Source organism: Fundulus heteroclitus, unplaced genomic scaffold (assembly GCF_011125445.2).
Source record: "Fundulus heteroclitus isolate FHET01 unplaced genomic scaffold, MU-UCD_Fhet_4.1 scaffold_338, whole genome shotgun sequence".
Taxonomy (NCBI): domain Eukaryota; kingdom Metazoa; phylum Chordata; class Actinopteri; order Cyprinodontiformes; family Fundulidae; genus Fundulus; species Fundulus heteroclitus.
In genome coordinates, this window is record NW_023396748.1 from 92614 (window position 1) to 105566 (window position 12953).

The following is a 12953-nucleotide window of genomic DNA, read 5'->3' on the forward strand; positions in this document are numbered from 1 at the left end:
CAGATTTTGCTTTTACAAGTGGAGCAAACAGCTTTCGCCATAGTGCTCCACTTGATTTTATTTATTTAAATAAATTTATTTTTTTTTTTATTTTTTTTACCGTGTCTGAGCCAGATGAAGGACAGCATACTTGACCACAGCAGATATCCGATTGTGTTACAGTATTTTAGGGCCAAATTACGTGTTTTTGTGAGGAAACTAACTGTAGATACACTAATAGAGTTTAAATGGTGTGGAAGACAGTTCTCAGAAAAAGGTTCTGAGAACTGCATTGCTATAGTGAAGTAAAACAGGCAAATCATCTGGAAAAAAATTAGACTTAACTCAGATTTTATGAATGGCCCTTTAAAGACTTATTTCAATGGGTTCATACTTCAGAGTGGGTCTGCTCTGAGCCAAACCCAGAAGCAGACTTAAAACCTGAGATAAATGCAAATTACAACAACATCAGCTTTACATTACCTTCAGTTTGAGACAATTTTAGGAAAAAAAATGTGGGCATGAATTTCAAATATTGCTTCAGTCAGTGATCGACCCATGGGGGATGAATTTTACGAGGATTCAAATAAAGCTAAATCCCCCCTCATTCTGACCCCATTGGTCAGGGTATCAATGGCCGATGGCTCGTCTATATTTAGGCAGGTTCACATTCCCACATGCTCCCGCTCCAAAGCCCCACGGGTGAGGTTTATGAGGTAGGAGAAAAAACAGCAGTGACCTGCTGGAGATTGGGATCATTTCTGTGAACCTGCACAATATTTGAAAATTGATAAACAGGCGACCGCGGGAAACAAAGAGTGGCTGGAAAAACAAGCTGAATGTTAATGTGTGAGATAAGTTAGAGCAGGAGGATTTTTAAGTACCAGCGGGCGTTTAAAAATGGACATACAACAAGACTTTTGTTGTTTGAATGTCTTGTGTTTTTATAAAATGTACCAAGAACAAACAATACTATTCTTATTATCTCATACTAAATGCTTAGTTGAAGGCTGCTGTTCAGTTGTGTCTTTTCTCAAAAGTCAAGATTTTTAAGTTCCAAGTAAAAATACAATAGACAGGAATGTGCAAGAGGGAAATTCAAAATTTTACACCGACCCTGACCTCAAAATCTAACATGTCAGCTGCCTGCTTATAGCACACTCACAGCAGCAGTAAAAAACCTTACTTACAAATCACTCTCGCTTGTTATCTTTTTCATACACAAATACTACACATCCTCCACTGGCGACCACGGTACTTTAGTGTTTAAAAAACACAAAGCAACTACTAGCATGTATGCTAATACCAGATGGCTCGTCACTGAGCAAAGCAGTTAGCATAGTAGCACCATTGATGACTTCAGATTGGGGCATTTTTTACTTGATTTTGGTCTCATTTAATGATCCATGTTCAGACTTTGGAGCCGAACAAGCACTTTTTGGTCCACTGTTGCCCATTCCAGGTCATTTGCACAGCACATGAAGTCTTTCCTGTTTGATGCAAATATAAATGTCCTTGAACAACTCATCCTTTTGGCTATTACTTAAGTGTTTTCATTCACCTCATAAATGGCAGAAACCAAGATTCGTTCCCCTGACTTTAAATGCAACCCAAGTGCCATCAGTGGCATTTGAACCGCGGTTTGAGAACCACGGAGCTGGAGCAGTGGCATTTACACAAAGAAGCAATCAAACACTGATTCCCAGCACTGCTTAGCAAGAGCTCTCAGTGAGCATCCTGGGCTGATGTCAGTTCTTTGGATGCGAGCTGGAAAACAGCTCACAGCCTCTCAGCGGTCTGGATGCCGGGGCTGGACAAGCACCCGGTCTCGGCCTCAGAAGTGGCTCTTTGTTGTAGCCGGGAACGGCGCCAGGTTTCCTGACATTAAAACGCCTGGAATCCTCGATTAAACAAGTTCTCTGTGTGCTGAGATAAAGCGCATCGTTTCCAACATTTTGTGCCTGTCAGACAGAGATACAGCAGCGGTTATTTACTTTTCCAGCACATGCGCACTGCTTCGTCCACAGGCTTACTTAATAAAAGCAGGAGGCATGTCTCTCTTCATCACCTGGTCCTCTGTGGTTTGAACCGTTTCCTTCCCCACCTGCAACACACACAGATTGATTCCATTATCATTAGCTGCAGCAAGACAGGAAACGTTTTTAAAGGGCACTATTAATAGACTGAAAGGGTGAATGAGTGTGTATCAATTCGCGCCTATTCCAACCATGCATGCATGTCATTTCTCATGAGCTGGGGAAAGCAGCTCGGGCTCCAGTTCATTTCTTCTGTCTCTTACTCTGCATGAAGGCAGGGGAACATGTTTACGTGTGACCAGTGTTAGTAGCAAAATTAAAGCTCTGACTTCACCAATTCTAGGTTATATAATCTCAAGAGCAACTGTTTTGTAGAAGTAAACCAGGTGAAACAATATTTAGAATTTAGTTTTGATTCAATTTTCCAAATTGTAACGTTATTACGGCTGCATCAAAGAGAGCCACTCACTGCAGGCTTCTCCTGCAGACGTTCATAGCAGCAAAAGTGCATCCTTCGCACACAAGCATGCCTAACCTTATACGGACAAACACACAATTTGCAGAGCCGTTCCACTGAACTTCATAATGACAGCTTTAATTATTCTAGACCCTTAAAAAGCCAAAGAAATGTGTGTGGTCCAGCATTTCAGTCTCCACAGAGATTCTGGATCCCAGCAGACTCCTGGTGTAAAGCCCTGACAAATACAATAAAACATCTTTCTCTCTCTCACACACACACACACATACACACAAACACTCGTGTGCGCTCACACACGTTTGAGATGCAATTACAGCGAAATGATGACATCAGTTTCTTGCTGCTGCCTCAGAATATTTCTGTTAATAGACTTTCTGGCTCCAGAGATTTAAGGAACAGTAAACTGTGTGCAGTGCAGCATCTGTATGAAGTGTAGAGTTTTCCTATTTTGACCACGCACATTTATTCTTTATATATATATATATATGTATATATATATATATATATATATATATATATATATATATATATATATATATATATATATATTAGGGCTGGGCAACGATTAAAATATTTAATCGCGATTAATCGCCCTGATTAATCGCGATTAATCGCGATTAATCGCATTGTATTTACAAACTCCAAGAATGAATTCAAAAGTAGTGTAAAGAGCACTTTTATTTTAATGTTCTGCTGCCATATGAACAAAAGTGTTGTAACATTTGTAGCACTTATTTTATACTGTATATTTTCAACCCATCTATTGAATTTAGTGCACTAGTTGATCTTTTCTTCATAAGAGAACAGCAAGCACTGCAGCCAAAATATGGCCTTTTTTGACCTGCTGTATATTAGCCAGTCCCTAAGCTTGATGTATCATGAAACTGTTGACCTTTTGGGTTTTGTGGTTTTTATTTTATTATTACAATTAAATAATAATAATAATAATAATAATAATAATAATAATAATAATAATGTTATGTTCAGTGTTTTTTCGCTAATCCACCTCTTATATATTTCATCCTTATGTAATTTTGTCTGTGTTGTGTGCACCTGCCTGTTGCTTTAATCCTATACATTTCCCCGTCGTGGGATAAAAAAAGGATTAGCTAATGTTATCTTATCTTAAATAACACTTTTTAATATATGTACTGGGTTCTTTCAAGGTCTTAATTACATGTTATGTGTGGGCTCCAGTAACATCCATCCATCCATCCATCCATCCACTGATCTACCTGGATGTTCCCAGGAGGACTGAAACGCCTCAGTCAGTGACGTCTGTGGGTCTGTCGGGGCAGTGAGAGAAGTTTCATCTCCTCTCTCCGTTTCTGGGGCTCGACGTTTTCATGTTTTTTCACGTGCTTAGATAAATTTGTTGTGTTTCCACTGAAATGAACCGGCTTTTTACAAAACATACAGCTTGATTTCATTTACGGTATTAAAATAAAGCCAAACGGTGCTACTTCCCCGTTCATGTTTTTTCGCTGCTGCGGTCTCTCTCAGCTGTTTGTGTATTAAGTTTGTGTGAGAGCTCAGTGGGCGGGCCAGGCTGAGCCTGCGTGCTGATTGGCTGGCGCCGCTGAGCCATGTACGAGAGGGGAGGGGGAGCGGGAGAGTGCTGCCGTGTGCCTGCTGACTGACACTGACTGAAAGCATATGAGCAACATGCGTTAATGCGCGATAAAATAAATATCGCCGTTAATAGTCTAATGAATTAACGCGAAATTAACGCGTTAACTTGCCCAGCCCTAATATATATATATATATATATCGACTCTAAACAGCTTATCTTTTCCTGCCTAAGAAAATCGTTCCCGCAGAATGATGCTGCCATTACCATGTTTAACCCTGGGAATGGTGAAGTTAGGGTGATGTGCAGTCTTAGGTTTTCTACATAGAGCATTTTCTTGTATGCCAGAAAGTTAAAATTATGGTCTCATCTGACCAGAGAACCTTTTCTCCATGTTTCTTATGTTCCCTACATGACAGAGGACAACCCTTAAAAATTTATCTGTTGTAGGTGCATTTAGGCAATTACTTCCTTGTTGCCAGATTTAGCTATTAGTGTATAAATCGCTCTAAATGTAAAGTTCGAACCATGTAGACCTCTATGGTCCCTGATGATGTCTGTATGAGACGGAGGATGGGATAAATCTAAAATTAAACTTTATTCCTAAGTCAGATTTAAATTTGCCATTACTATCTGCATTTTAATATTAGTTTCTTTCATGGGATGCGCTTCATTATTTTCTTTTTGTCTTTCTTTTCTTTTCCTGTTGCCTTCTGCATGAATGGAGCTCCATAAGGAAACTTATAAGATCGCAAAGGGTAAATTGGAGGGTGTGGTGGTGACATAACAGTATTTTGAAAGGTTCAAAGAGTAAATTTGTGGCTCGATTAAACCTTGTCCAAAACGAGAGCAGATTTCTCCTGTTTTAGCAGCAATTCAATGGCCACCGGTTAGCTTTTGGATTTATTTTTATAATAAATTTTTGAAATATCTCAATGCACCTTGTCCTCACTTATCTGTCAGACCTGATCATCTGCACGTTCCTTCTCGCTTGTTCAGGTCATCAGATCGGCTTTTATTGGTTGTTCCAAAGACAAAGAGAGGTGACCGCGTTCTGTCATCACACCACCATGTAACAAATTATCTATACATATCAGGCCAGTCAACTCACTTTCTGTTTTTAAATCTTATCATAAAACACATTTTTTTTTCTCTCTCTGGCTTTTAACACAGTTTAAGATATTGGCTTTTGTGGCTTAATTGTTTGTTTTTGTTTATTTTCTCTTTAGTTTACTTGCTTTATTTTGCCATATTTTGAATTGTTAGCTTGTTAGGGTGTGTAAGGCACTTTGGTCAACAGAGTTATGGTGCTATAAATTTGAGTTGAGAATGTATTTGCAAAGCTCTGCAGCCCAAACTAAAGTCAAGTAGTTTTAAAATCAAGATTAAAAAACTGCAGAACTGCCAAACCTTTTTTGTCCTTAAAATCAGAGGAAAGAGTCTGCCTTTTGAATCAAATGCTAAACTACAACAATTTACAACAATTGTTACATCCAGCATCCATGGCATATTCAGTGGTGTAGCAAATCAGCAATCAAGAGGAGAATGGTTAGAGATTTTATAGCAACAACCCAGTTTATGGCCATCTGCATTTGAATCACTTTTGGGTGATTTTCCAGAAACCATCCATGAGCTAAAACAATAACATGGTGTAGAAGAGGGAACAGAGTGGGAAAAAGAGGATGTGCAGGAAGAAAGCCTATTTTAGAGAAACGTGTTAATATGGGGTAACTTCAAATTCAGCTTAAACTAAAAAGAACAAAAAATAAATTGAGGTAAAGCATAAAAATAAGAAGACCTGGAGCTGTTGCTGCAGATGATGCGTCCTCAGGGTAAACCAACCCCTGGACTTTAAATGTTACCATATAAAGCCTAACTACCTTCATTTTGGGTAACATTCTGTAGTCATTAAGCTGTACAATCAGTTGAGAACAAGCTTTTCATGCCGCAGTATGTTTGTAAAAAAGAAAAAGTCAAACAGAAACTGTCAAAATGATCTGACGCAGCTGATCTGTCCTGGGGACTTTCTTTATTTAAAACAAATACTGCTAAGGAATGCAGTGCAGACGACCCGGAAGCGTCCTCCAGACAAACTATGTTTCCTGTAAGCCGCAACGCTTGCTATTGATTATGCAATGCATTAATAATGCAGAGTAAAGTGGACACAGAAGTGGGCTGTACGTGATTGCTGCAGCAGGAATCACAGCTATTGATCGCAGCTGTCAAACTGCACTTTGTCTTACCTGAGGTTTAATGTGCTTTCTTTTTTGTTTTGAGGGTTTTGAATCGCCCAGAATTCCTTATGTTGATTTATTGGGACAAAACCCATCCCTGCACATAAATATATAGGTTTTAATGACAATGTTTGGAATAAATGAAGACCTTTATCGAGCCACCTCCACACACCTCAACCACTCCCTGATTGGAGCGTTGTCCATTTCAGATAGAAGTATCACTGTTTTCAAAGTCACTGATAACGCTGAACCTGAAAGTCTGATCATAGATGACCATTGATGATAAAGCACTATCCTTCCTGAGCCTAGGGTGGCTGCTGCTCGAATGGAGGAGTAGGTATCCTGAAACTGGAAAGTTGTGGGTTTGATTCCAGCTTCTTCGCCCACCATACTGCAATCCCCAATTTGTCTGATGATGCTCCAAATGCTCCACAGTAGTGATGGTATATTTGGAAAGGTGGTGTTTAATCAGTCCCATACAGTCCGGCACCTTACAACAACATTTCTGTTCTCTTTCATTCATCTCATTGAAACATCTAATTGACATTGGTGGACTTGGGGATACTCCAGATGCAGTATTAATCTAATTATAGGTTTTAGGCTTGATTTACTTTTCTTCCTATAATGCAATCTTGATCTAAAAATATCAAATTTTCTGATCAATGTCTACCATACTGTGTTTTCAAAGTCAAAACAAAAAAGTTACATCCTTAGAGACCATATTTGGGCTCTGTCTGCACAGTAATCAAGTTGTTGGCACCATTGCTTTGTAGCAAGGTCTCGGGTTTTGCATTTCTCTATGGCGTTTACACATGTAGGTTCCCTGCTACTATAAAATAATAGATTTTAGGGTAATTGGCAACTGCAAATTGCCCTTTGGCGTGAATGTGTGCATTGTTGTCTGTCCTGTGTTGAACCAAGTTAAGAAACCAGCCCTTATAGATGGGTGAGGTTTTGGCCCTTCACTTTCAATTGCTCTTTCAATCAAGATAAAATGTTTAGTCTAGGTGAAATTCAGTATGTGTGAAATGACCCTGTTTATTCCAGATCTTCTATATTTTTTAATTGAAACATCTGTGGTAAACAAATAAAACAGCTAAAAACACGCTTAGCCAAAATAAAAATGCTGGAGGGTGCTGTGAAAATCTTTGAAGAGGCATAAATACAGACTGTGGGTCATTTTCTTAATTCACGTAGAGTTTGACCCTTCACACGTACACAGAATAGCCATAATAATTATGAACAGCATGGGCAACCTGACTGTTCTTCTATTATGTGGCCTTACATGCCAAACGCTGTGATGTGCCGTCTTTTCTGACACCTTTCTATTTGAACCAGCATTAATCTCTGCTGCAGTAGCCAATCTGTCGGGTGCCCTGGATGACCTTGAGCCACAGCAGACCAGGAACACCAGACAACAGCTGCAGTTCGGAGATGCTGTGATCCAGTCATCTAGCATGTCCAGGTTGGACCTCTTTTAACTTGTTTCAACCTCTACTCTTTTTTCTATTTTCCTTTGTATGAAACACCAACTTTCAAGACACAATTTTTACTTGATGCCTTATAGATATCACACCCACTCATTAATTAACGTGTTATTAATTTAATAATATGAAAAAGTCATTTTATTTCCTATTGCTTCAAAAAGACTGTTTGCTGGAGCTTCAAAGACACAAATATCTGAAGTTACATTACAAACAAGAAACTGACAGTCTTTCAGTGCATGAAATATCCCAAATGTACTGCACAAATGTCCCAGTTCGTTTCAAAGTCACCAACTATGCCTCATCCTTGGTGTGCCAAAAAAAAAAAAAAAAATAGAGAAATAAGCCAAGGAAACTCTGATTTCTTGGTGAGAGCTGGCAGTTTAATCAAATTAAATTTCCTGTTAAAACACGGTGCTTGACTAAAACATTGCCATTTTTCTCTCCCGTATCATCCTCAGCTCATTGCGCATCATGTCATCGGTGCGCTTTTTAGTTGACAGGCCTACTTCTCACATAACTCCTCTCCCTCTCTGTTCAGTAAAGTGTGCGCTTACTTTACTCAGTGCTAAATCTATTTATTCCTCGCCTCCCCTCCCCCTGAAGGAGTCGACGTTGACTCCTTCAGAAGCAGACACTTCTATCACTGAGCCAGCTCTCTCATCAGCAGAACGCCCAGAAAACCTGCGCTCCCAAACAGATGCACCAGCGGCGGTATAGTATGTCCCTCGTCTGTGGCTGAATCTGCATCGGCCCCACGCACGACCTCAGGGAAAGCACATCGCCTCGAGTGTATTTAGGAGCCTGAGTGGCCGAGATCTTAAGTGCGTGCAACCCCACCCGGCCATCCACAGCCCACCCTGGACGGGGTTGACTGTAACTGTATCAGCGTGCTCTGGGACCCTTGTGGTGTTGTCGGCATCTCGGTGTACAGCACACTGTGTTAACTCTAGATAGGCTAGACATGAATCATCCTTCTAAAAAGAAAAAAACATGCATGCTCCAAAGAGCTTCACCTTTTTTTTTTTGGTTTTGGTGTTCTTTACATAAAGTTAAGTTTATCTACCCAGCAACAGCGTGCTGGATATCTCATGAGCTGCGGTCTCCAGCAGCGTCTGTGCTCTCTTTGTCAACCACTTCTTCGCTCTTGCAGATCTGTCAGCGAATGCATCGTTTTTCTCCTCTTCCTGGGAGTAAGTAGTCTGAAAGCTTTTTTTTTTTTTTTTTTTTCCTAAAAATACACCCCGCAATTCTCAGTGCTGAGACTTTGGAGTGTAGCTTTCTTTTCCTCTACTGAGATATCTTCCTCATCGCTCGGTTTTAAACTGTGAATCTTCATCCAGAGAGCGTTTTCTGCGTCTGGCAGCTTCCCCGTGCAACTCCCTGATCCCTCCTTGCAGGCTCTCATATCCATGATGCGATACCCAGCGACAACCCCGAGGCAGCTTTTAGCCTCCTTCTGCTCGCTGTCTGGATGAAGGAGACCGGCAACAACAGAGGGAAAAGGGAGAAAATAGCTGATAGCCAGCAGACAGCAAGGACCCAATCAAGATGAATAGCATTGCAATGGAGAAGGCTTGATTTTCTGCTTTTTTTTTTTTTTACCTCTAATCCAGACTGTAAGTTAACTGCTCATCAAATCATTATTTTAATGCCTGCCCTACACCAGAAAAGTGAGAAATAGGGAGATTGATGAAATAATTAACTATTAGCATGCAGTGCAAACTATTAGAGCTAATTATTTCATTTGCTATGCATAAAACACAAGAAACTTTAGCATAAGTTTCCATTATGTAGATTCAACATTGTCCTTTTAATTGAGGAAGTCAGGCTCCAATTAACCTACTATCACATTAAAGGATCCAAAACATAAAATAATCAGGTTTATTTTTGCCCTTTAAAAGGTTTTCTTTTGATCCAAAGCTTCCTGTTTTCATGGTGTAAGGGAATGCATGTTTACTTCTGCCTGGTGTTGAATTCTCCTGAGCGACCGAGTGAGTGGGTGAAGCTTTAATCAATAACAACGACCCAGGCCAGCAATAATGATGTGGCCCGTACTGATATTCATTTTTTTCCCAGCCAGTGCACACACAGGAATAGGTCAGGAAGCTGACTAAAGCCGGCTTCTTTCTACTCTAAACGACCACTGTGACTCAGCCGTGTCAGAGATTAAATAAAAGAGAACGTGCAGACGAAGAGAGGACAGTGAAAGAACAACAAGATGAGATGAAGTACATCCCATCGCCGAGTTCCTTCGTGAATATTCAATGTCTTGAGTTGTCTGACAAATTTTATGGAAATCCGAGGAGCAAACCCCGTCTTCATGTGGCACACATGACATATTTCCAGCCACTGGTCCCCCTACACAGAGGAGCTTCCTCTAAATTCAGTCAGCCCTCACTTCTTCCACCCCACAAGTCTCACACAGCGCAGCTGCCATCAGGGTAGCCAACTCTCACTCTACTGGAGTATCAGGAAAAATATTTTTCACAAGTACAAGTTAAGTTTAAAGTCTATATACCCTAATTTAATATAGGAACATTTAAGATATTTATGCACATCAAAATATACAAAATATGCACATTTGTGCCAGAGCTGTGGTTGATGGATCACCTACAGTAAATTCTGCTCCAATGTAGCATTTAAAACCCAGACCAGCCTTTCTTTTAACACTTTTTTTTTTTTTTACTGGCATAAGTTGCCAAAACAGTTATAACGAATCCATTTGTAGTATGCGCAACGTTGCCATGTGTATTCACAACACTAACTCCAGGGAGACAACTAATTTGGCTACTAATTGATTACTAAAATGATTTCTACTCATTGGCTTACTTTCACTCATAAAGGAAATAAAGATTGTACATGATGCCCATGTCTCAAACCTTAAGTCTTCAGTAAGTCTCTAATTTTGCGACTTAAAGGGCTAATAAGTAAGATTTTTACCGTATAATCAACCTAAATCATTCTCAAATGTCACCTGAGATGGAAATAACATTCCCTATAAACAATCTGTCCTCTCCATCAACAACGTCTTAGTCAAGTCTTTCTCCTTTCAAACCTAGAGGTACGGTCCAGAACTACTTCGGTTGAGGGTGTAGCCCGTGTTTACTTCCTGGTTTCCGAGCCAATCATATGAGAGTTCCCATAACAGAGCGCAGCATTTGGTATTTTGTTTTGGTAAAAGAGCAGCAGCCTGCAAACATGGAAGCCAGTAAGAGAAGCAGACCAGAAATAGAACATTATACAACCTAATTTATCTATCCTCTGGATGTAAAAATTCAGTGGGGTTTCAACGGACTGTTGAGTAAATGACTGGTCTCCATGAAAGGCGTTGTGTATGTGTTGATCCGACTTTAACTACTAGGTGTGATTGTTACCTATTGTTCCTTTAAGCGCAATTGGTCTATGTTCACACTGCAGATCTTTAGGCTTAATTCAGATTAAACAATTCAGACTTCAGTCTGAATTGTTCAGCAGCGCAGTGTTTAAGGAAGTGATGGCGGGTGTAATTGTTGCTGTAAGCGTTCAATAAAGCAACAGTACAAAAAAAAAAAAAAAAAAAAAAAAAACAGAATAGTGGATACTGGCATCTCCGTGTTATTATGAGGTTTTTGAGCAACTGGAACTGACCGGAATAATAAGACCACATCAACTCAAGGCGAAGAAATCTAAGGGGAAAAAAAAGCACAGCTATTAAAATTGGCCTTGACTGCTGTGTGGAAAAGTTTGATTAAAAAGCCAGGACAGATGAAATGCAACATGGGCGTTCAGACTGCAGGCGCTTTGAAAAATGTTTGATACTTATCCGATTTAGCCCCATCATATGGGGGGGAGCAGAAATCAGATTTTATTTCTATTTTGTGTGTGTGTGTGTGTGTGGGAGGGGGGGGGGGGCATGGGTTGATGGGTTGCAAATGAACAAAAAGTTGTGAACGTAGTGCAGACTCACGCCCTGATCTCTGTCTCAGGCTGGTCCTGAAGTTGGTATTAGAGTCACAGTGCAAAAAAATTGAGGGTTTTTATACTTTTTTTCCTTAAGGAGTGTGGGCTGTGTTGAATCATTTCCGATTGAAAATCAATGATAAACAGTTAAATCACCCAGGTCAAACCTGTTCTATGTCTACACTGGAGCAGAAGGAGGGCCTCGCCCAGGGGACCACTCATGAAGGAACCGCCACTGGGCATCAGTAATGCCCGGCTGTTTTTGTTTTGTTCCTCCTCACTCCAAGCTCCACTGAAAAGTTGCCAGCTCTCTGACCCGAACTGAGCAAAGTTTGACATTTCATGTTGCGCACTGACAAAAACCTAAAACCCGACGCTGGAGCCCATCAGACTGACACACACACAAACACACATACGGGCATGAACCTCAGCCGGTGGATGACAGCTTTATGTCTTTTTAATGGCGACCGAGGACCAAATAGGGATTTCCAAGCCATATTTGTGGAAGCCACAGAAAATAATCAGCTGCTGCTGCTCCGTGCAGGACAGCTTTATGGTCTCTTCTTCTCCTGATTCATGGCATTGACTGAGTAAAAATTGCATGATTGACCCCCCTCCTCCCTCCGCCCTCTTCGATCCAGTCGGTCCGCAGAAATATGCTGGAAGTTTTGGGAGACAAATGCTAAGATAAACTAAAAACACAAGGATCTACGCCCTGCCCTTTGAAAGTCGGGACTCACCCGCACAAGGTTGCTGACAGCCGCCTGCACCGCGGCCACCGGCACCGACAGGTCCGGGATGGCTTTCCCGTCCACCTCCCCCTCCTCATGCATGATGACCAGGTGGGAGATCTGCTGGGCCACCGGCTCCAGGATGCTCTCAATGGTCTTGGTGTGAAACACCGGCATCGTGAACGACTTTCAGCACAGCCCCGATGGAGGAAAGAAAAAAAAAAGGCAGCTGGTAGCTCCAGCGCTCACTGTCTTTTTTCACTCCCTCGCTCTCCTTCTCCCTCTCCTCCTCGGAGACGGACGCCGAGCTGACAAGCCCAGGCCTTTCAGAGGAATCCTTGCCTCCTCTCCCGAGGATCTCTTTGAAAGCCGGACCCGAGCGGTCGGTGTCCTCCGGTGGGAGCGACCCAAATCGTGACAGAAGGAATCACCGCCCTCCGCCCAATCAGAGCCCAGGAATACAGCTGCCAGGGTGCTCGGTGCGCACTGACGCTCTCCC

The 12953-nt window shown here is 41.2% G+C and overlaps 1 protein-coding gene across 7 annotated transcripts in view; it reads right to left on the reverse strand.

The window, feature by feature from the left end:
- Positions 1-12953, reverse strand: part of LOC105936874 (vinculin) — a 40412-nt gene extending 27459 nt beyond the window's left edge. For 4 of the 7 annotated variants that reach the window (XM_036130332.1, XM_036130329.1, XM_036130331.1 and 1 more), the window contains exons 1-2: positions 12464-12952; positions 2013-2083 (exon numbers count right to left, since the gene is read on the reverse strand). In XM_036130332.1, coding sequence (XP_035986225.1) covers positions 2013-2083; positions 12464-12631 — 239 coding nt within the window. In that variant the 5' untranslated portion in view covers positions 12632-12952. Of the gene's footprint in view, positions 1-2012; positions 2084-12463 lie in introns of all 7 variants that reach the window. The other 3 variants (XM_036130330.1, XM_012877950.3, XM_012877943.3) reach the window with 3 other exon arrangements.